At 34.9% G+C, this 25,296-nt stretch overlaps 1 protein-coding gene across 4 annotated transcripts; it reads right to left on the bottom strand.

Moving 5' to 3' along the window:
• Positions 1-9,763: 9,763 nt before the first annotated feature.
• On the bottom strand, positions 9,764-24,785 carry LOC110611413. 4 transcript variants are annotated; one of them, XM_021751735.2, is made up of 9 exons: positions 24,628-24,785; positions 23,698-23,832; positions 21,140-21,269; positions 20,911-21,020; positions 19,388-20,458; positions 17,644-17,681; positions 17,357-17,561; positions 16,267-16,350; positions 9,764-10,101 (listed from the first exon to the last, which is right to left on the bottom strand). In XM_021751735.2, the coding sequence occupies exons 2-8, from the start codon at positions 23,830-23,832 to the stop codon at positions 16,348-16,350; spliced, it is 1,692 nt and encodes a 563-aa protein (XP_021607427.1). In that variant the 5' UTR covers positions 24,628-24,785; the 3' UTR covers positions 9,764-10,101; positions 16,267-16,347. The 4 variants fall into 4 exon arrangements, with proteins under 4 accessions (XP_021607427.1, XP_021607425.1, XP_021607426.1 ...); XM_021751733.2 differs by having other exon boundaries at positions 9,764-10,095; XM_021751734.2 differs by lacking the exon at positions 24,628-24,785 and adding an exon at positions 24,437-24,590 and having other exon boundaries at positions 9,764-10,095.
• Positions 24,786-25,296: the final 511 nt, after the last annotated feature.

Below are 25,296 nucleotides of genomic sequence, written 5' to 3'. Positions count from 1 at the left end.
TCGTTGTCAATCTTCTATCATTTTTGAATTTCGCCCAATCAGTATTAGAGAAACATTCAACTGCATTATGCCCATGATCACTGTAGAGTATGTCGAGTCCAAGGGTCCTTTTTAGATAATATAGAATTTATTCTAGAGCTGCCTAATATTTCTCTGTAGGTATAAACATGAATTGGCTTACAACACTTACTGCAAAAGCAATATCTGACCGATTTATCACCATAAGATAGTTCAGATTTTCAACCAACCTCTGGTATCTTTGTGAATCATCATAAGGTCTCCGTTATCCTGTATGATACTACAAGAAAAGTACTCACTAACGAGAGAAAAATTTATCATTAAATATAAAAAATTGGTCGTTATCATTAACAACAATTTATTCAATCGTTAAGTCATCGTTAGGGGTTCTGTCGTTAAAATTTTTAACGAGGATATTGTACATCATTCGTTAATACTAATTACGACAATATTATAATCGGTCGTTAAAATTATAACAATAACGACAAGTTTGACTTTCGTTAATGATAATTAATATGGTTGTAAAAAATTTAATAACGACAGTGAAACTTGTTAAAATTTTAATAAAAAAATTATTATTTTTCTATATAATAATTTTAAAATAGTGATAATAATCGAAAATAATTAAATATTAATAATAATTGAGTGCAAAATATTTTTCATAAAAAGAAAAAGTTTAATTTGTACACATTGTGAGTTTACACGATCTATAAGTCATATTACTTGTTAATTTACAGTGACTCTAGGTGATACCTCATTCATTCTCTTTCTAATGTGGGATTCAAAAAAAAAAAATATACTTCCACTTTAACAACCAACACTCTCATCTTTAACGAGAATATTTTACTGACGGTCATTAAAGTTTAATATAACAATGATCAATTATATTATTAGTCGTTATATATATGTATTAACGAAAACAAGTTAAACTAGTCGTTATTTTTTTGTCATTAAAAACTATATTTCTTATAGTGTGAGACATATACTAAAAATCATTGGTGTGCTATAAGGTTTAGTTCATATCTTTCCAGTTTCTATAAGTCAAGGATATACTTTTTTTGAGACAAAGAAATTTTCTTTTTACTCAAGACTTTGACTCCCAAGAAAACTTAAACTGACCAAAGTTTTTAGTATAAAAATCCACATGCAAGAAGGATTTGAGAGAATAGATCTCTACACTATTATTTCCTGTAATGATAATGTCATCAACATACATAACGAGGAGAACAATATGAGTATTTGAATTTCTATAGAAGACTGAGTGGTTACACTTGCTTTTTTTCAATCCAAATTCTTAACCATGTATAGGGACTCTACTTCAAACCATATAAAGATTTCTTCAAATGGACTTTCCCATACTCCTCCTAAGCAACAAACCCAGGTGGTTCTTGGAGGTCACCATGTAAAAATGCATTCTTGAGAGCTAACTAGTGTAAAGGCCAATGCTAAGAAGCAGTTAGGGAGATGAACAAGCGAACCGATGTCATTTTGATCACATGAGAAAAAGTGTCAAAATAGTCAATGCCATAAGTTTGTGCATAGTCTTTAATAATAAGACGAGCCTCAAGCCTCGCTACAATGGATTGACTTTGATGGTAAAGACCCATTTATAGCCACAACCTTCTTGTCAAGGGGTAAATCAACTAGTTTCTAAATATGATTTTCATTTAGAGCCTTGATCTCCTCAAACGTTACATCACGCCATCCAGAATGGGTCAAGGCCTCTTCAACTATCTTAGGTAAAGAAATAGAATTTAGAGAGATAATTAAGGAGATAGAAGAAGGAGGCAGGTGATCATAAGAAAGAAAGTTAGCAATAGAATAGGTAGACTTACACTGTCGTTTACCTTTATGAATATTAATGGAGAGGTCAAGGTCATTCGGTGGTGGATCTGATGGTGAAGAAGATTCTGGTACAGGACATATATTATCGGGTACTAGTCTTTGAGAGTAAACTTGAACAATTAGCGGTTGAACAGAAGGTTGAAAACTAGGAGGAATTTCACCATCAGATTGTAGGGCTGAGCATTGTTCGGTTAGAACCGAATAAACCGACCGAACCGATTTAATTTAATAATTTGGTTCGGTTTTAAAAAAAAATCGGTTCGGTTCGGTTTTAATTTTTAAAAATTTCGGGTTGGTCGGTTCGGTTCGGTTTTGGAGTCAAAATAATTCGGTCGAACCGAACCGACCGAATTTAATTTTAAACGCAGCGTTTTATTATAGGGTTATATCCCTCGTCATTCTTCACGCGGCGCATACCTTCGTCTCTCTCAACCAAATCCCTAATCTCCATCCTTCGCGTCTTCAATCCGTAGCCACAGCCACCCACCCCAGTCGCTAGTCCCACAGCCACCCACCGGCCACCCACCCTGCCACCCTTCGCGTCTCTCTCTCACGGCCATCGCTCGCGTCTCTCTCTCTCATAGCCGTCGCTCGCGTCTCTCTCTCTCATAGCCGTCGCTCGCGAGACTCTTTTAAGTTTCATGAACTTAGCTTGTAAGTTTAGCTTGTAAGTTTCAGTGTTTCACAGCCGTCTCTCTCACAGGCTGTAGAACAAAACTTGAATCGTCATCTCGTTGGACAGTGTAAGGAGATACAAACACAGAAAGTGATTCACAACACCTAGCACAGATTCACAGAAGGAGATACAGACAAACCTAGCACAGGTGATTCACAACACTCTAAATACTCAAAGAAGGTTCAGTTGCTCAGTCTCACCGTGTTGGTAGAGTTAGCTCAGGTATTTTTTTTTTAAGAAAATTTTTTTGTGAGTAATTTCTGGGTTCTTTCTAGGATGAAATTTGGTTGCTGTAAGTGTTTGAATTATGCTTTTTTGGGTTTTGTTTCGAGTGTTTTGGTATTGTGTTTCTGGTAAATTTTGTTGCTACTTTGATCTGTTAGTGTTTTGCTGATTTCTTTTTTCCTTTAGGTCTTGTTTATGTTATTTGATTTTTTATGCTAAATGAGTGGTGCCAAGAATTATTTTAGAGATCTGCTCTTAGTTTTGGGAGCTTCTGTTTCCGAGTTTCTTGTAATTATATTTTTCTTTTCTATTATATTTGATTAAGTATATTAGGGTAGAAGTTGTTGATTAATTTGGATTTTATGATTAATTTATTGAATTTTATGATTAATTAAATATATTAGGTTTAAATCAATTTTTATTAGACCCAAATTATAATATAATTCAATGAAATTAGAAAAAAAGTTCAAAAATCGGTTTCGAACCGAACCGAACCGAACCGGTTCGGTTCGATTCGGTTCGGTTTTCTATCTTATTTGGTTCGATTCGGTTTACATTTTGAAACAATTCGATTAATTCGGTTTTGGCCGGTTCGATTCGGTACCGAACCGAACCGACCGATGCACACCCCTATCAGATTGTGCAGTAGAAAGCACACTCGAGAAGTTCCCACCATCAAATGTGATTCTATAGATGAGCCACTCATTGTCCTCCTCTTGATCAGTAGAGGTTTGTGTAATAGGAAAAAAATAAATTTGCTCGAAAAAGACTACATCTGTTAAGACCATATATTTATTGAGCTCTGGAGAGTAACATCGATACCCCTTCTAAATGTAAGAATAATCCAAAAAAATACACTTCAAAACTTTAGGATCAAGTTCAGTCACATAATGTCTGACATCCGAACATAGCAAGTGCTACCAAAAAGTCGTGGTTATAGAGGAAATAATAGCTTCTTAGGAAAGATGACATTATAGGGAGTATTATCTTTTAGTATTGTAGAGGGCATGCGATTAATGAGGAAGTATGTAATAAAGAGAGCATCAGCCCAAAATTGTTTAGGAACTTACTTTTGAAATAACAGAGCTCGAGCAATCTCAATGAGATGTCGATTCTTCCTTTCAGCTATCCCATCTTAAGCGAGTGTATCAACTTAATAAAGAATACCATGTTGAGTCATATAATCCTGGAATAATTCTGACATATATTATTTAGCATTATCGCTTCGCAAAAGTTTCATAGAAACATTAAATTGAGTCTTAATTTCAGCACAAAAGGCAGATAAATTAGAAAATACTTCCGAACGATGCTTCATAAAATAAATCCAAGTCATTCTAGAGAAATCATCAATAAAAGTGATAGAATATCTTAATCCAGTCTTAAATCCAATCGGATATGGCCCCTAAACATCCGAATGAACTAATTCAAAAGCAGACTCAACTCTTTTATTGACTCTAGGACTTAAAGAGCTTCAATGATATTTTGTAAAATGACATGATTCACACTCCAGTGAAGATACCTCATAAAATTGAGGGCATAACTTCTTCAAAACAGGTAAAGAAGAATGACTCAACCGACAATGTGCTTCGAACAGAGACATGACACTGCAATAAGCAACAGACTGAGGCACCCATACATCCAAAATGTAAAGACTCCCAGATACATGTCCTTTATCAATAATCTGCTTCGTCATAAAATCCTGAATAAGACAATGATCAGGAAAAAAAGAAATACAACAATTTAGGACTTTGCTAAATTTACTCACAGATATTAAATTAAAGGCAAAATTTGGTAAATTTAGCACAAGTGATAGAGTAATAGAAGAAGTAGGTTTAACAGTCCCAGAACCCTTAACATTATATGTTGACCCATGTGTGAGGATTATCTGTCATGTGATTCATGGCACCGAAAATCAATGACCCATTTATGCGAGGAGGAGATAAAGTAAGTTTTACCTAACTTAGTATTAGCAGTTATTGGGATGGACCCTCTCAACAAATTATGATACTGAGTATATTCTTCAACTGAGATAAGAATGGTATTCTCAGAGGAAGATCTAGATGCAACAACATTAGCAGTTTTTCAATTCTTATTTTGCAGTTTCTTGCAATTTTCACTAACATGAGACTTACTATTGTACGCCATTTTAACCAATTCAAGCTAAAATAATCACTTCACAAAACCCTTCTTCCAGATTCAAGACACAAAACCAGGCCACAAAATAATGCACCTAAGATTAAAAAGCCAAAAAATAGGCTTGAACTGAAAGAAAAGAACCTGTATAGCTCCCAACCAATGAAGGACCCTACTGCACAAGCTCCAATGACCGAAGGATGACTGGAAAATGGACAAAAATATGGCAGCAAAACTCAGAAAGAAGATCGGAGGCCCACCAGAGGTCTCAAGCGCCTACACTTGCTGGCACATGAAGGAGAAACCGAAATAGAAACTCAGCGTGTGAAGCTCACGTGCTGTCCAGATGGTCATCGGATTATGGGGATGGGCTATAAACAGAGGTGCGCTCCTCCCTTTAACAGTGGTAAGATCCAACGACCATCAGAAATAGTGACCCACGACTAACAGAAGCCAAAACCCACAACTAGCAGAAGCCAAAATGAAGAAAACAGAGACCTAATCGAGCCTAAGACTCTAATACCATATAACAAGATAAGGAATAATTTGACAATTTCTATGTATTTTTTCTATTGAAGTAAGGGCGTTTATATTCAGATTATAAGACCTTGTTAAGGCAACTCCTAAGAATCCTCTATCAGTGGATCAGTATCAATTAGTCTATGATTATATAATCTCCTTTAATTATATACAAACTATATTCATACTCTAACACTTCAAATTTGTAATCTATTAGTTACTTATCTTCAGATATCCAGAGGGATATTGGGCTAAAAGAAATATCAGATTTTGTTCTATTGATAAACAAATCCAAGGCTGAACTAAAGGCTTCTAAAATTTTCACAATTCGGATTGCTTCCTCCAAAGATGCTTGCCCGAAGAGAAAAATGTCATTGGCAAAAGGAGGTGGGTTAAAGGTGAACAATGTCTTTTGATCTTATAACCTCGAATAGAATTCTGAAGAGTTTGCTCTATACATCTAGCTAGCACAATAAAGATCAAAAGGAAAAAAATTGGGTGATATAAGATACCTTTACGAAGGCCACATGAGCGTCGGAAGAGGGTGCTTTTGGAACCATTAATAATGATGGAGTATTCCACCTATGTGATGCACTGAATAATCTAGAAAATCCACCGTTCATCAAACCCCATCTTCCTTGTGACTGCTTCTAGGAAACCCTAGTCAACTTTGTCATATGCTTTATGGATGTCCACCTTAATTGCCATGGCTCCTTTTTTTCCTCTCTTTAGGTATTTTAGGCCATGGAATCCTCATAAGCAATAAATATATTGTCCTAAATACTCCAATTAGAAACAAAAGCGATTGTAAAGGAGATATTAGAGAGTTTAGCCATGGCTTCAAGCAATTAGTCAACACCTTTGAGATAATCTTATAGGAGAAATTACACAAGCTAATAGATCAATAATCTCCCAGAAATACATAGTGCTTTTGTTTTGCGACAAGAACAATGTTTGTGTTATTTAACTTAAGAGGAAACTCTCCTAATTGAAAAAAGTTGGCAACCATTTTGAACACATCCCCATGCACCACCTCCCAATATTTATGAAAAAATAGGTCTCGAAAGCCATCAGCCTTTGGGGCCTTATGAGCTCCTAAGCTAAATGCTGCAAATCAAACCTCTTCCTCCAAAACCTAGCACACAGAGCTTCATTAATCACATCAATGACAAAGGAGGGAATGGTATATAAGTTTGCTTCTAGAATTTCCCTCGCAGCGATGGTTAAGATCTGGGAAAAGAAATTCAAAACTTCCCTTCTTATTGCCTCTTCTTCTTCAATCTAGGTCCCATCTCTATTTCTGTTTTGTTGTTGTCTTTGAGTGGATGCCAAATGGAAAAATTTGAAGCTTCGATCCCCATACATCAACCAATCGACCTGTGATTTTGAAACCAATAAAGTTCCTCTAGCTTCTATTGCTCTTGAAGTTGATTTCTAGCATTGACAATTTCAACAAGATTAACATAGTCATTAGATAGCAGGGAGTCAAGTTTAGCTGAGAGTTCTTGAATCTTTCTTTTAGAATTCCCAAACACATAACTGGACCAATAGGGGAGAACTTCTCTGCAAAAATTCAGTTTATTCTAAATGTCTGCCTGAGATGACGAGAAACACTAAAGGGTATTGATAAGAGTAGCACAATCGTCAGAAGTAGTCCAGCTCATATTAAAAGCAAAAGACTTTGGAGGTTTTCGGGTTTTTGGAGTAAGATAGAGGATCAAAAGCTTATGATCAGATCCAAAGAATTTATCATGATACAATTGATAATAAGAGAACATATGGAACCAATCAAAATTTGCAACAACTTTGTCTATGTGTTCAAAGATTTTGCCTTGCCCATGCTAATTATTGGTCTAGGTGAAATGTTAGCCTCTGAATTGGATCTCATCTAGCTCTGCCTCAATAAAAAATATGTTATAAAGACTAGCAAGACCATGATTGAACTTGCTTCCTCTTTTATCCTAGATTGAGTTACAAATATTGAAATCACCTATTAAGAGCCAAGGAACATCCCTAACAACCAAGTTCTTGGTGGAACTCAAAAATAACTCTCTTCCTTGAACTTCAAGATCCCCTTACATAAACGTAGAATGCCAATGTGAGGGAGACAAAACTAAAAAGTCAATCCAACGATTAGAATATTGGAGAATTCTGATAGTCATCCTTCCACCATAGAGAAAGACCTTTAGAACTCCCAAACAGTTCAACATTACCAATAAGGTTATTTCTTTGGGATAAGACTTTGAGTTTCAATTTTGGAGAGGCTTTTGATTTTTTGGGCTTAACATCGGGAGTGTTTGGGTTTGTGAGTGAGTTGGGTTCAAAGAGAGGAGGAGAGCTTGGGCAAACAGGTAGGTTTTCCAAGGATAAAATAGGGCTATTTTCAGAGATATAAACAAACTTACCAACTAAATCAGCCTACGATCGATTAAAAAACAAAGAGAGAGATCCACTCATCGGAGCTCTTAGCATGTTTTTGGGAAGAAAAGTTGACGGGTAAGGTTTTAGACTGACATTCTCTTATTTGATTGGTTAAAAATTAAAGAAAGTAAAGGGTAGATTTGACGTGGTGTTGTCTGCTAGGACAAAGGATAATTGACATTTGGTGCGTCTGAGTACCTCAATTTGACAGTGCTCTTGAGTGGTAGGTGAAGGAACAACTTCAGGATTAGAGCTTCTGAACGAGTTAGCTTCTTTATCATGAGAATCACGCACCACCCATTGCTCTGCTCAGCCATTGCAGATGGACCTTCAAGGAACCCTTAAGATTGCTTCCTAGGAGGTGAGTGGTTTTGAGAAGAAAACAAGCCAGCTCTCATTCAGTGGTCGTATTCTTGCCTCTTCTCTTTGTTTTATGGACTAAGAGCCTGTTTTAGGTTTCTACAGTTCCGAATTTGGTGATCCAAAACACCACACATATGACAAAACTCAGGGAGCCTTTCATATCTAAATCTTACCCTTCCATGGGACCCATCTTGCTTCTTATTAGTGAAGCCATCAAACAGAGGTTGCAGCACATTAATCTCAACTCTCAAGTGCATACAATATCCTATGGACACATCAGGCTCCATATTCCACATCTAGAAGACCCTTAAAGACTTTTGGAATCTGAATCGCATTCGACTTGGTTAGCTGATTCAGAGGGGACAATGCACCTGAACCCAAAAGGGGGCAAGAAGAGAAATCAATATCCTCTAGCTTCAGATGAGTAGGCCATTGGGCAAGAAGAGAAATCAATATCCTCTAGCTTCAGATGAGTAGGCCATTGTTTAAGGATCAATAAATGATTATTGATAGCCTAAGGGATACCTTGCAAGACTTTTTTCCTATCCCTTTCATGCGAAAAAGTGAAAAGAAAGGTGTTTTTGTACTCTGGATAGGTTTTGATATGAAAGTCAAAAGCTAGGTTCTAGATCTGCTTTAGGATGTTTTGAACAGTTTACATGGAAAATTTTGTGAAGATAATTTTGCTAACTAGGATGGGAATGGAAAGGGTTTCAACAGCTGGGCAGTCTTCATTTAATTTTTAAGGTAATATCTTAAGAGGGAGTTGGTTTTATTACGAAGGTCATTGATGAAAGGCATTGAAAGCTCCATAAACATAGGGCGGAAGGGGTACAAAGAAGAATATTTGAGAAAAAGAAAGAAAGAGGAAAGAGCAACTAATCGGGAATCCTCATCTACCACATCATTTTGGCCATAGAGAGATTTTTCTCTCAAAGATTCTTTTTTGCTTTTCTTTCTGTAGAACTAGCCTTCCTTATTGCTGGTGCATAACCATCTTTTGTTTCCACATATGCAAGGGCCAATCTTCTTCTCCATTGCATTGCTCGGAGAATGAATTTCTCCCTCCCAATGAAATGTACCAAAAAATTCTTATATAGACTAATATAGACCGGATCTATATAGATTCATAGTGAAAATAAAAGCAAAACACACATAAAACTCCATTTACACTATAAATCCATATAGACTTAATTTATGTAAAATTTTCTCATAAATAATAGCATTTTTTTTATTAAAGCTATCCAACATTTATATCTATGCTGACTTTAAGTATGGATCTATAAAAAAATATTACCTGAAACCTGATGCACCATGAACTAATATACAAGCAATTAGATCCTTTTTTTTTTTCATGGAGATATCTATTAACTTCTTTCTTAGGTTCATGATGGACCAGATGCAGACAAATTTTTCTCTAAATCTATATGTATGTATATTTGTATATATATATATATTTAATGCTTCATTAACACTTCAACTTTTGTGTTATATTTCACTCTTCATTATATCCATTTTATTCTAATTTTTCATTCATGGTAACCTAAAACAACCCCACTTCAATTGGACACATAACAGTCGTCTATGTTAACGAGCCAAGATAACCATGGCAAAAGCAGAACACAAGTTTTTACATTTTCAAATGTATAAAAGAATTGACAAAATCCAAATGAATAAAATCAGGTCTTATTTCCTGAAAAATTCAATACAAATAATTGAATACAACATATCAGTAACTAATAGCATTTCATTATTTGTTATAAAATTCAAGTTGTTTGATTTTGCGACTGCTTTGAGGAGAGAGGAGAAAATTATGAAGGACCTTTTTTCTTAATACCTTGCAGATATCTTAGTAATCTCATTACGTGGCTATTGCTCTCCAAAGAATGTAGAACCTGCAACTAAACGAGACAGGTTAGATGGCATGCACAGAACTTTGAATGACTAAAGCCTATAAACAAATCATCAATAAAGATGGCATGCATAATTTAAATCATGGAAAAATAATTATTTAATTATTGTGATATAGAAAAAAACTCATTAATTAGTTCCTCAATTTTCAAAAATACATTAAAAATGTCTCTAACAATTTAAAAAATTTACTAATTAGTCCTTAGTTAATTTTAGCTATTAAGTATTATAAAAAATTCTAAAATATCCTTGATATGGAAGGATTAATTAGTGAATATTTATAAAACTAAGAAATCAACTTATAAGTTTTTTAAACCACAAGGACTAAATAGCGAAACATTACATAGCTAAAACTAATGAATAAATTAATTAGTAGATTTTTTAAAAAAAATTTCAAGGACGTTTTAATGTATTTGTATTTTTCAAAATTCAATGACCAAATAATGAGTTTCTCCCTAACACATAAACTAAATAGTAAATTTCATTTTAATCATTATTTTGTTTATTCCAGCTACCATCTTGGTTTGATTGGTTTATTACTGCACTATAATCAAACCCAAGGTTGGACCAACTTCACCAATGGTTGAACCAATAAACCAAATGGAATGTGGAAAACCAGCATTCAACCTGTGATTTAACTAGTTTCAGCAAAATCTGAAAATGAGAAACTTTTGATGATTCTGAATTCTCATAGATGAATTATTGTTTCAAAACTAGCACTTTTAGTTCCTAGAAAGTTTGTTTCTGACCAGTATTTTAATTATTGTCTACAAAGTTATGAAGCTTTTTTTTCATGACATTTAGTCCTCAATATTTTTTTAATATATATCAGATTACATTTTAGCTACTAAAGTTTAAAGGGTAAAATATAATTTAGTCCCTCTAGTTTAGTGAAATGTAACCTTTCGTCCCTCTGTTTTAAAAAACCTTCAATTTAGTCATTATGATTTTTAAAAACTATGCCATTAGTCCCTCCCGTTAGATTTTCAGTTAAATCACCGTTAATTTTAGTTAAAAAGACTAAAATACCCATTCTCTCTCCTTCTTCTTCCTCTTCCTCCTCCTCTTCTTCTTCTTCTCCTTCCCGATCTCCTTCTTCTGCTTCTTCTTCTTCTTCTCCTTCTTCTTCTTCTTCTCTTTTCCGATCTCCTTCTTCTTCTTCCTCTTCTTCTTCTTCTTCTTCTCCTTCCCGATCTCCTTCTTTTGCTTCTTCTTCTTCTTCTTCTCTTTTCCGATCTCCTTCTTCTTCTTCCTCTTCTTCTTCTTCTTCTTCTCCTTCCCGATCTCCTTCTTTTGCTTCTCCTTCTTTTGCTTCTTCTTCTCTTTTCCAATCTCCTTCTTTTTCTCTTTTCCGATCTCCTTTCTTCTTAAGTTCCTTTGTGATGAATTACTCAACTCTGCTCTTGTTCGTCAGCACCTTGAGCAGTGCGTGGAAACTACAACTGAATTGCAGCAGAAATTGCGGTCATTATCAATGGAATTGAAAAATCTTAAGTGTAGGGAAGAATTTCTGGCCGCAGCAAGCGGGTGAAATTTGCCACCATAATAACATGCAAGAACATGTTGGGAAAAACTCTTCAACTCCTTTAGATCATCCAGGACCTTCTCTCTCATCAGACATGAATATTCAGGATGTGGAGAATGTGCCTTCTGTTGCTTTGAAAGAGTCACAAGCATATTGTCCTGAGTTGAGCACCATTAAGGATGACATTCTTCATCTGCAGAATCTGATTACCAGCATAGAATCACAACTTCTAAAGCAAGCTACGCGGAGGGAGTTTCTGGGCAGTGATTCTATAGGTCGTTTGTATTGGGCTTCTGCTACACCTGCTGGGCATGCTCGGGTTGTTGCTGATGGGAGTTTGACTTTGCGGCTCAGGAAAATATCAGATCATAAGGGCCTATCAGACAATGTTTCAATTTTCAAGCATTCTGCTTCACTTGGCATGAACACTTTTTTGGATTCGGAAGGGTCAAGAGCTTGTTTTCCATTCATGTTTAATCCAAATGATAGTATTCCTACATGCTCACCATGGGTTTCATATGAAACTGATTAAGAGTTTGAAGAGCTTATTGGTTGGTTGGGAGATAATGACCAAATGGAAAGAGAACTGAAAGAGTCTATTATCCAATGGTTAAAGCTACGATTCCATGAGACTCAACAAACTAGAAACACGGTTCAAGAAGAACGCCAAGCAGCTTTGCCAATAGTCATGAACAATGACAAATCTCCATTTTCTAATTGTCTTGTTACCTAGGCTGCATTGTTTCTGGAGAAGAAGTACGGTGCTTGTGTTGAGCATGAGACCATTAACATGTTGAAGAAGAGAGGAAAGAAAGGCAAAGGAACAAGTGAAGAAGAAGAAGAAGATCGGAAAAGAGGAAGAAAAATAAGCAGAAGGAGATCGGGAAGGAGAAGAAGAAGAAGAAAAAGAGGAAGGGGAAGGAGAAGGAGAGAGAATGGGTATTTTAGTCTTTTTAACTAAAATTAACGGTGATTTAACTGAAAATCTAACGGGAGGGACTAATGGCATAGTTTTTAAAAATCACAGTGACTAAATTGAAGGTTTTTTAAAACAGAGGGACGAAAGGTTATATTTCACTAAACCAAAGGGACTAAATTATAGTTTACCCAAGTTTAAAATTAGTTGCAATTTAGTTCAAGAATTATTATATTGCAGAACACTTCAATCCCTCAAAATCTTGTATTTTTCACTAATGCTGGTATAGAGACTAGAAGTGAATTTTTGAACAAAAGAGACCAAAGTATATTTTAAGGAAATCTTTAGAAGGTCTTTCTGTAATTAACCCAACTCTTCTGTATACTAAACGGTCACCAATTCTTTATTCATCATAAGTTCTGGTCAGATGATCAAATCTGATTCTAGAAACATTCTTTTTCTTCCTTTTGTTGAAGGTTCTAGAAACATTCATTTGAACTTTAAAGTAAGAAGTATATGACAGGACTAGAATATATATGTTATAGGATATAGGAAGTAAATATATTGATAATAGGAAGTAAATATTAATAGATGTGTTAGTTGCTTAATTTTAGATTGCATTATCGTAGGCTTGATTTCCTTTTCTTTCTAGATAAGATTTTTCATGTATAAATATATTGTAATCTCTATTATAATAAATACAACAAATATTACCTTTTTATATGGTATCAGAGCCTCTCACGTAGAGATTAGATTTTTTTTTCCTGTTCTGTTTGAGGACTTAGGACTCCTGTTCTTTTAGGTTACCCATATAGGATAATATTTGTCTCTCACCGCCCATCCAAGAAGGATACCGAAGAGCCGGCGAAGCTGCCCTAAAGAGCCAATTGTTGTCCGGCCGGTGAGTGAGCTTCACGTGCCGCAACAAGTTTTCTAATGCAGTCCCACTCACCGGCGCGTGGAGGCGCGTCGCATGTCCGTTGCTGCTCCGGTCACCCTCATCGGAGTCACCTCGAAGCACCCTCGTCAGTTCTATGGTCCATTTGCCGTTTGGGTGTTTGGTAGAGGTGTTTTTGGTTTGGATCGCCTTCTGGTACTGTTCATTTGTTATTATCGTTGATTTAACATTTTTTGAGTCCACTCCATTCTTTCCACCATCATCTATTTATGATACCCAGGGGGAGGAAAATGACCTCTTATTATACATTGTTCGCTCTTTATCTTATTCTCAGACTCTTCCTGCACCTTCCGCTCATGTGTCACGTCGCCCTCCTATTTTTCATGTTTATTCTAGACACTTAGAGGACTCTGACTCCGCTCCGCTACTAGCTTCTTTGTCAACAGACTCTGCTCCAACCGATCCTTCACCATCTGATTTGGATTTGCCCATTGCTCTTCGCAAAAGTAAACGTATTTGCACTCATCCTATTTCATCTTTTGCTTCTTATGGTCAATTATCCTCTTCTTCTCATTGTTTTGCTACTGCTTTAGATTCTATTTCAATCCCCAAAACTGTTATTGAGGCTTTATCCCATCCTGGTTGGCGTACTGCGGTGGAAGAAGAAATAATACCCCTAGACACTAATGGTGCTTGGGAGTTAATGTCCTTGCCCCTAGAAAAGCGGGCTATTGGGTGTAAATGGGTGTTTGCAGTGAACGTAAACCTTGATGGATCTTTTGCTCACCTCAAAGACCGTTTAGTGACCAAAGGTTATGCTTAAACTTATAGAATTGACTATTCTAATACATTCTCTTCAGTTGCTAAGCTCGCATCTGTTCGATTGTTTATTTCCTTGGCAGCTACACATGATTGGCATTTGCATCAACTGGATATTAAAAATGCTTTTCTCCATGGTGACCTTCAGGAGGAGGTTTATATTAAGAAACCATCTGGTTTTGTTTTGCAGTGAACGTAAACTCTGATGGATCTTTTGCTCGCCTCAAAGCCTGTTTAGTGGCCAAAGGTTATGCTCAAACTTATATAATTGACTATTCTGATACATTCTCTTCAGTTGCTAAGCTCGCATCTGTTCGATTGTTTATTTCCTTGGCAGCTACACATGATTGGCATTTGCATCAACTGGATATTAAAAATGCTTTTCTCCATGATGACCTTCAGGAAGAGGTTTATATTGAGCAACCATCTGGTTTTGTTACTCAGGGAGAGTTAGGCAAGTTTTGTAGACTTTGAAAACCCCTCTATGACTTGAAACAGAGTCCTCGGGCATGGTTTGGCAGGTTTAATGAGATAGTCCAACAGTTTAGAATGAAGATGAGTAAGTGTGATCACTCTTAGTGGAGTAATTTTGCTTGCAGTATATGTGGATGATATTGTTATCACAAGAAGTAATGTTGCTGGCATTATATCCCTAAAAGAATTTTTCAAAACACAGTTTCATACAAAGGATTTAGGATCCTTGAAATATTTTTTGGGCATTGAAGTTATGCAGTGTAAGAAAGGCATTTTCTTATCTCAAAGAAAATATGTTCTTGATTTGTTGACAGAAATAGGAAAATTAGGTGCTAAACCTTGTAGTGCACCAATGACCCCTAATCTTCAACTTACCACAGAAGGCAGTGAACCATTTGCAGATCCTGAAATGTATAAAAGATTAATCGGCAAGCTAAATTATTTGACGGTGACTCGTCCTGATAGTGCATATTCAGTGAGTGTGGTAAGTGAGTTTATATCCTCTCCTACTGTTGCTCAGTGGGATGCTGTAGGACAGATTCTTTGCTACTTGAAAGAGGTTTCAAGACGAGGTCTCTTCTATAGTAATCATGAGCACTCAAATATTGAATACTTTTCTGATACTGATTGGGCATATTCGAAAGTTGATAGGAGGTCAACCACTGGATATTGTATTTTTCTGGGAGGTAATCTGATCTCATGGAGAAGTAAGAAGCAAAATATGGTCTCTCATTTTAGTGCTGAATCTGAATATTGAGTCATGACACAAGCCGTATGTGAAGTCTTGTGGGTGTGTCAACTGTTGAAAGAGGTTGGGTTCACAAATTCGGTACCTGCTAAGTTGTGATGTGATAATCAAGCAACTATCCACAGTGCCTCTAATCCAGTATTTCATAAGAGGACTAAACATATCGAGATTGACTATCATTCTATTTGTGAGAAGGTCCAACAAAAGATAATCTCAATAGGACATATCAGAACTGGAGAATTATAAGGGGATATCTTCACTAAAACTCTAAATGGGACTCGAGTCGATTATATATGTAACAAGTTGGGCATGATTAACATCTATGCTCCAACTTGACTTGAGGGGGAGTGTTATAGGTTATAGGAAGTAAATATGTTGATATAGAAAGTAAATACTGATAGATGTGTTAGTTGCTTAATCTTAGGGATTGCATGATCATAGGCTTAATTTTCTTTCCTTTTTACATAAGGTTTTTCATGTATAAATATGTTATAATCTCTATTGTAATAAACACAATAAATATTACCTTTCTACAATATATAAATATATATGAAGTTTGAATTCATGTGGCAACTAGTATAGGTCTATTCTACATGACTTGATAACATGATCTTTCAATTCGTCGGTTCCCCAACTGGTAGGATCTAGAATTGCAATAAATGAAGGATTAACCAATATTAGACTCATTTTAGACATTACAAAACAATAGAAGAAGACTAAATTGTTCACATCCAATGACTTTGCAGAAAGAGATAGTAAAAAGGATTCACAATACCTCAGATCCACAAGACTTCTTGATACAACAATTGCGAGATGGACCAATTCTTGTGGTGTAGCTAGGATTTACTCGATGGACTCACTATACAAGGAAAAGCACAAGGAATGTATTACTTAACATGTTAAAAAATTGTTAAGGCATAAAGCAAAAAAATTGGACGGAAAAACTAGCTTTTGAAGTCCAGTCAGTCTCTCATAGCTGCAAAAAAAAAATAAAGCATATCTTCCTGCAGTGGTGAAAGTAGTTCATGCTTTCCAATATTGTACTTATGCACATGATTTGTTGGTACAGAGACAATGCACAGAATTGAGAATAACTTCAAGTTGGATAGAACTTCAAGTGCTTTTTTTTTCCTTTTCTATTCTTTGACAATTCATTTGAATCAGATGAATTTGTATTTAGCTGCTTTAGAATTATGCTCATTTTTACTCCGAGTCATGCTAATTTTATCTTTGACTCATAGTTACTAAAGGCGCACTATGCACAAAAGAGTTCTATAGAGCCTACACCGCAATGTATGTGTGTGAAAGATGACAAAGAAATCAGGTTTCAGGATGTCTTCTCAGTATTATGTAATACAAGTTTCAGTATAGGCTCATGTGTTATCCAAGTAACACAGGAATCCAAAATATTTTAACACACACATACACATACAGACACGCACACATGACTATACTTTCAAACCAACCAGGAGAGTGACCATACTAAATATGATATCAGATGAGGGCATCAAACTTTGAAGATTCACGTGTCCCATACTCTCCCATAGCATAACTTATATCAAATATATGAATCTCAATCTTTGCATCAGTTGCCTAAGCATCAATCAAGTTGGCCTTTGTCATGTCCTTGCAATCTGTTTCCAAAGTAACCCTTGCCAACCCCAAAAAATAAGCAAATTCTAGACTTTCACAATGGTTAGTTTTTGTCAATTTTGTTAAACACACCTAAGCTCCAGGACCTTTTATTACCACCCTGGTGCACCTTACACCTTTAATGACTATGTATGAGTTGAGTGGTTATATTGCAATGGTTCTTCTTACGCAATAAATGCATATATGGCCAAAATGATGTGTTAAAAAGGCACCTTAGAGACAAGCCGCATGGATCTTCTGGGAAGAGCTTCTACTGCAGAATGCTTCACGCTTCTTAAAATTTTTGGGTCACGCTTACTACTGCTGTCTTGACAGTCACTGTCTTTAGATGGCCTCTTTCTGCAAAAATCTTCATTTGATTCCAGATTGTCAGACTTTACACCAGTTTTTTCAACTGAGTTGTCAACTTCTGAGCATCTGCAAGGAACATATCTATATATGATCAGTTTACAGTATAATATAAAGCAGTACAACAAACTTATTTAAGAATAGAAATTACACTGAACTCTCCATCACGCTAACAATATTGTTCCATTCCTGCAAAACAAAGAATATAATCACACACAGCTACTTGGCAAAATCCCAAATATGCATGCATCTTGGCAACAAAAACTTTAGGGTCTGGAGAAGAAGACTCCCAATTTTCCTTTTTAACCCAGAAAATGTTCCAATAGCAATCCATAACATGAATTGTCAATTAATTCACATGTTAACTGGGCCAAGCAGAAACCAGGTAAAGACAAAAAGAAGATTCGCCCAATGAATTAACTCACTTGTGGAATAATTCGCAAATGCTACATCAGGAATATTTGATATTTCATATAAGCAAGAAAAGCTGCATATCTTTCATTGCTCTAGCAACAAGCATAAGAAAAAGAAGAAAGAAAATGAAGAGTAAAGAAGTGTGCCAGAGTATTAGAAATAAGAATCATTTAAAACATGCTGTTATAGGAAGTGTAGATAGATATTTAACTAATGTACTCTCAGAATACCAAACTACCCAGCACAGAAGTGGGAAACTTCAACAAGATAGCAGACAAGAACCAATCAGATCCCAAGGTGGCCCAAGTAGATGTGGTGCTTATAACTAATATCGTTAGAACATTCAATGCCTGTTTGGCATTGAGGATCAGAAGCCAATAAGTGCTTTAAGAAAAGGTATCATTACGATGATGTTAAAAATTAGCAGTTTGGAAAAATTGTTTTGTAATTTTGTTATTATTATGACTAAAACCTGTCAAATTTATTTTTAGACCAATTTTTAATACTTTCTAATATATTCAAGAAAGTTTTTTTTTTTTTCTCAATAGTAGTTCCAATAGCAATGCCAATCAGACCTTCACTAACATTTTTATATAGGTACCAGTATCATCACTGAAATTGGCAATGAGCTCTTAGATCATCTATTACCTTTCAAATTTGACACTTCCATTCAACAAAGCACCTACCTTATTTGCTAAAAAGCAAAAAAATTAATTGAAGGAACAAAGGCAGAAACTATTTTAGTAAAACAGCTGATAAAGGTGGTTTAAGAAATCACATCTAAACCTTAACTTCTCACTCTTCTAAAACAGAAAACCAAGAACATGAGAGGATGCACCCCTATGCCTCAACTCAGAAAAGGCATGTAAGGTTTATCAGACTTTTTCCATGAATGCATACGTCGGTAATATTTTTGGGTAATTAACACAGACACTACAACAACTTAGGAGTCTATAACAGTAAGGTGCCCAAACTTTATTTTGTTATTCTATAACAGTAAGTGTAACCATGTGGTGCACTTGAGGGGGAAGTTTTGGGAATTTTACATTGGAAATATATGAAGATGAAAGAGTGAATATAAGTAGTTGCGTTGCAATATCAAATTGGATTCCCATTTATGCTTGTTTCTTGATAATAAAACAAATTCCAAGATTTTTGTGATGTAAAATGGTAGCTAGTTTAAGAATTAAGGTGAGATCAATGCTTTCAACCTAATTTTCAAATAGTTTTACTGTCAATTTCAACTATTGCACACCATCTCATATATTTTTCTAAACTTCACCATATATAATAATTTATTTCTTGAAACAAGGTATTAACATAAAGAGGCAGGGTAGCAAATAATTAAAAGATACAATACGGCCACATGCTCGCTCCATTTCCAAATCTAAATGCACTAAAAATATAGAACATGCACAAATGACAAATGCTATTTCACAAAGGTAGAAGTTTGATCTTAAAATAAAGTAGAGAGATAATACCCTTTCTTCAGAGCATGTAGGCAAATGGTTCCCAAGATGATCATTCTCACTTGATGTGGCTAATGCAGTTTGCTCATTTAGCATATTGTGCTTTGAATCATACAGGTCCAAGAATTCACCATTTTTATTAGGTGAACATGATGTGTCATTGTGGTAATTCCCAGCTTCTGACAATGGCATTTTTGCAGAACAACTAGCCAACGTTATGCAATTATTCTCAAGATCACTACTGTTCTGCCTCGTTGAATTCTCACAACCTTCATCATCATGCTTTGAATTCTGATGCTCAATTGCAACAAGATCCATTGAGCCATCAGATATGGAGTTAACAACAAAATTACAGGCTGTCTTTTCTGTTGTAGTATCAATGATATCTGAATCAAGAATAGCACTATCCCCATTCTTATTGAAGGATTCTATATTAGAAATTATTTGGTTCTGCACGTCAGGACAAGGTTTAGGTGAGATATGTCCCTTATCTTCCCTTAAGCAATCTGATTGCTCTGCACTACATGGTCTTGAAGGCGAGGCCACTGATGATTTATTACCTCCATCTGGATGATCAATCCCCATATTATTTTCCACAACCAAACTTGGAGAAGGTTTGCCTTGTATACAGCCATCCTTGATTTCATTGGGATCAACACTCTGAGGAAAGGGACTTTTTATTTGTTTATCATCACTTTGTCCAATGGAACCAAGCTCTTGATGAAGACTTCGAGACTTGGTACTGGCCACATTCATTGTTAAAGAAACCTGATTTTTGTATTTCTTAGTCCAGTCTGATGGGCTTGAATTCAAATCAACACAGAGTTTGATTCCCTCTTCTGAACTGACATAGAACTCAAAAGAGGCAGGAACTTTTTTATAAGTTCGTATTTCAGGAGAGGCATTCTCTATGGGACAGACACCTACATTTATGTGTCCACAACGAAACTGGGGTGTATGTTCCACACAGCCACTGAAGCTTGATGGAGTCCCCTTATGGATGACACCACCACCAGCACCTTGAGAAACAAATTGAGACTGGGATGGACCCTGAAAATATTCAATTGAGCCACCAAAGCCTTCCTGCATTGACACAGATAGAAATTTCTTAAGGAGTTCACAGCAGTTTAAACACAGGCAAAGAAGCCCAAAAGATAACATCCTCCTTTAACATTAGGTGACCAGCTGGCACAAACTTGCCACCATTTTTTGCCATTCTTTCAAACATATTCTCAAGTCAACTGATAAACGTTCTTTCCCATATTCATAATTATAAAAGATACACACTGGATAGAATAGGAATAGGATTGAAGAAGAGATTACTCTTTATGTCCAATGCAGGTTTTATTCCTACTGTGAGAACGAAATGGTGCATTTTTATAAACTCATGGAGCTTTCTATACATATCTGGAGAGTAAAGTCTTTTAGAAGTGGGGATGATGCATAAGTAAAGCTTATCAGCAAATTTTCAGCCAATGAACACTTTGGGAATAATATTTTATTAAAAGAAAAACGTAAATGAAATATAATCAAACCTTGTCATAAGCCCTCAATCCTATGCAGCTTTCCAATTCATTGTGTTTAGCGTTTCTATTTCCCCTGTAACTTTCTCCTCTAGGAGATCTCAGTTGAAAGCTATCTGTAACTGAAGCATTTGACGAACTTTCATCAGAATCAAATTTGCATTGGAAAGAAGACACACACCCAGAAATATGTCACTACTTTTTTACTTTTACAAATTTTCCAAAAGAAAATGTTGCAAACCTTTCATTACATTTCCTGTCAAATTGAAAGGGTCTTCAGTCTGCCACGCCATTACTGAAGATAGAGGAAGCGAAACCTCTTGGATCCCACCTCCGGTTTTGCCTAAGAACGCTAACCTTAAATCATTCTTCTGCAGATTTGTCAGACATCAATTTAGTGTGAGAGCACTAAAAAGAAAAGGCATGATGGCTTGTCTCAAGCAAAAAAAGAATGTGAACAATATTAAGTTACACAATTTAGTGAACTATCACATAGCATACAAATGCATAGAGCTATTTCAGTTTCTATCAAGATTTAACACATCAAATTTGCATAAACCTGTAGTTACTTTGGAGGAATGTACTGACTGGCAATTAAATCTAGGAATTTAACAAGTGTAAAAATAATATGGTAAGGACAAGGACTAGGAGGTGGTAAGGACAAACACAAGGAGGCCTGGTAAAAGCTATTCTCCCTAGAAATGCCCACTTCTTACAAGTAACAATGACAAGAAATGGGTAAAATTGAGTATCTAGATTCAAATGCTAATAATTTCATGTACGTGAACCTAGAGTCAAAGAGAGTTGTCACGTCCTCAAGATTGTTGTTCCCACCTTCAATATTCCGACATTTCAAATGTTTTAGTATGGTACATATCGAAATATATAAATTTGGGGGGGCATTTCCCATTACCCTGATATACAATAGCCCCCTCTAAGTTGCGGGCATAACGGCTGTTACATAACGGTAAAGGCCTTTAATAATAATTGAAATTCTTTTATATTCTTCCTCTTCCGCCCCTACAGTATTCTCATTTTTATCAGTTTCCACAATTTCCAACAGCTTCAAAGGCAATATTTTCTAAGTTTTCTCTTTCCTTTCTCTTTCAAATTCCAATCTTTCCTACATATTTCTCGTACAAGTTTAGTTCAATCATAAACTACTGTATTTTCAAGCTATTTCTTTGAAAAGATTAGTTAAAGTTTTTGTATTTTAGTTTTTATTTGCTTTTTTTTTCCCTTTTTCAAAAAACTTTTGTGAATTAAAGTGTTAATTTTGAGTTAAAATTATACTTTAAGCTATTAATTTACTCAATCTATAAAGATTGTGTTGGTTTTTCTTATTTTAAACCATATGATGCTTAATTTAGTTTATATTTGATGTATTTATATTTATTATATATTTGTATACATTTTTCTAAATTAAATCTAACAATATCATTTTATTTTATGAATTTTGCAAATTAATTTGAAAAATTTGCATAACACCAAGCCGATATCGTTACAGTACAACCGTTACAGGCCTGTTTCTGTTACCCATGATAGCGACCGCGATTTAAAACCATGATGCAGGCACAAGAAGAAAAAGATGAGAAGGGGGAAGATGAAAAAGAAGAAAGCCTGTAAGAAAGGAAAAATAAAAAGAAGAAAATATATTCTAAAACATAAGTGACATAGTAGATTTAAATGTTAGTGGAATAGGTAGTAATGTTAAGTTGGAGTATAAATTACTATTTCATTAGTTTTTTTTTTTGTGAAATAGGGACTGGGGATTGAGGAAGTAGAACATGAGACTTCTCAGATTTACTCAGATGCACTTACCACCAAGTTAAGCCTATGAGTGCTACTATTTTATTAGTTAAACTTTAAAATATTTTTAGAAGATATAAATATTATCACCTACTAGTCATATATTTAATTATGTAACATATATTAAATTGCATAAACATAATTTACATGTTTCAAATTAAATTGGCATACCAACTAAACGTACGACTAGTCGAGTTAGCATACCAATTAAGTCTACTCCTTATGTATCCTATGTTTTATTAATTGGCCTACCACATACACGTATGCGTACCATGACTCAAGATTACCACAATTTAGGTAACTCTGTTTAAAACTATAGGACATTAAGATATAGATCACAAAATAGCCTTCCATTTAATTTAGAATGTCAAACCCTGAATCTATTGGGACTAGGTTTTCCTCTCTTCCAATCTTTTGACTATGTAAGACTTTATTTATGATGGTTGAAAATTCATTCTCTTTGGATTTTGCATTCAAGATTTTGTTCTATTTAGAAGTAGGAGTAGGACTTATTCCCTTATATATATATATATATATATATATAAGTTTTATTGTTCAGCTTTAGAGCAGAATCTCGGGCTAATAAAACCAGTTATTTAACAGTTATTTTCATGTTTGTTTGACAAGAAAATCAGCCTAGTTTATCAATCTTTTGATCACTTTTGTTCCCTTCTTTCAATATTCCCTCACCTAATTGACAGCCTAATTAGCATTAGAACTTAGAGTTCGCTAAAAGAATTACAAGATATATATATATATATATTTAAAAAGGTGCCAAAAATTTAAGTAGATTCAGAGGAGGTTTAACACAGAACTTTTGTAATATAACAGCCGTTACACCTTTTGTAAAGGCCATTATTGGAAAAATTATTCAAAAATTCGATGTGCATAAGTTGATACAACGCAAAACTTTATCATTCACAAGCATAACAACAGATAATGGATGAATGTAAACACAATGAAACAACCAATTTGCCCAAATTCCATTACCTGAAAGAAAGAGAACAATGATTCAGCCATTTCAGAACTCGACTTTCTAGCAGGCAAGCCACATTTCTTGCACAAACTTTGAAGCTCTTTCCTTGAAAGACTGGAATAGAAACGTTGACCTTCCTTACTCGACATCTTCCAAATTCAAAATGATAACAAATAAGAACATTTTGTTTTCTCACCAAGTATGAACATGATATTCGATTAAATGATGCAATCATTTGAATAATTGTCCAAAAAATTATTCACAAAGCTCATACTCAACTCAGTTATCGAGAAAAAACCCAAGGTATAAGGAATATAAAAGAAAAAAAATCACTAAGCCAAACTGAACGTAAAACACAGGATTAATATTGTCTTTATCAATTAAAAACAACAAACACACAACTAATAAAGAAAAAAAAACACTATTAACACCATTGGCTCCAAAAACGCAAACAAATTACAAGTTTCTGTTTGACTACCAAGAAAGCGAAGAAAGCACAAGAAATTCGGATTTTGAATTTCAAGTTGTGAATACGATAATTAAATCAACTTCTGTCTCTTTTTTAACTTTAAGAACCAAATAGGAAAGAGTTCAAAATTTTCTTTACATTCCATGAAATCGAACGAAATAAAGTATAATCCTTATGTTCGTCACACATAAACCACAAGAGAAGAAAAAATTGAAAGCAAACAAAAGCAGCGAAGAGCTCTTTATTCACTTCACATATTAAAGAAAAAAAATGACAGAATCTACCAGAGAAGACTCAATTTATTCTTTTACTACATCATCCTAGCGAACAAACAGCGCGAGCTCGTTTGAACTTCTTTTTTGCTTTTTATCTTACTTATTTTTTAAGCTTCCGATGAAAGTCATAAAAGAAAAGAGAAAGGACGAGGAGAAAGAAGAAGAAGAAGCAGAAGCGTAAGTAATTTCGTGCTATTTACCTGATTGAGAAATTATCCAGGAAAGTTCCACAGAAAGTGAAGGAAAATGCAAGAAAATTTACGTTTACTTAGCAAGAAAGAATAGGCTTCTGTCCTGTTCGCAACGGGATTCAAAATGACAAAAAAATCTAGACTTCGTATTTCTCACGATAGAAAAGGAATTGAAAATAAAAAATCAAGAGCGAGAAATGGCATTGTTGTTAATAACGCGAAACGTAGAGGATAATTTTGTAAGTCGATGAGAATGAACGGTGGAGGGGCAGTTGTGTGTTTACAAATACAAAGTAAGAAAAGGTAATGCTTGAATTTGATTGGGCACTGGGGAGCTTACGCAAATAATCTGTCCAATAATAATTGTCCACAGTGGTGACGGGTAAAGGAATTTGGTGAACCCGAAATCATGTTATAAATGGGTTGAAGCTGGGACAAGGTTAAAGCTTGAGATCAGGCTCAACTCCTTTAGTTTTGGATTTGAACGAAACGGGAAGGTTCCATAAATGCACTAGAAGGCCGTACAACAGAATAAAAATTCAAAATTTTTTTTTGTTAATATAAAAATATTAATTTTTTAAACTAAAAGATGTTTTATTTTTTAGTAATTTATATTATAGTCCTAAGATTTAATAAAATTTAATACTTAGTCTCTACTTGTTTAATTCTAAATATTTA

Source organism: Manihot esculenta, chromosome 4 (genome assembly GCF_001659605.2).
Source record: "Manihot esculenta cultivar AM560-2 chromosome 4, M.esculenta_v8, whole genome shotgun sequence".
Classification (NCBI taxonomy): Eukaryota; Viridiplantae; Streptophyta; class Magnoliopsida; order Malpighiales; family Euphorbiaceae; genus Manihot; species Manihot esculenta.
Note: the sequence above shows the minus strand (reverse complement) of the source record. Positions and strands in the feature narration are given on the sequence as shown.

What these genes read in the sequence shown, in the direction of transcription:
- LOC110611413 (XM_021751735.2), bottom strand. Translation starts at nt 23,832, where the DNA reads ATGTCGAGTAAGGAAGGTCAACGTTTCTATTCCAGTCTTTCAAGGAAA. An exon ending in GACAGGAAATGTAATGAAAG is followed by an intron (nt 21,021 to 21,139) that starts GTTTGCAACATT and finishes CAAATGCTTCAG; the next exon opens with TTACAGATAGCTTTCAACTG. An exon ending in CTACATGCTCTGAAGAAAGG is followed by an intron (nt 17,682 to 19,387) that starts GTATTATCTCTC and finishes TTTGTTTTGCAG; the next exon opens with GAATGGAACAATATTGTTAG.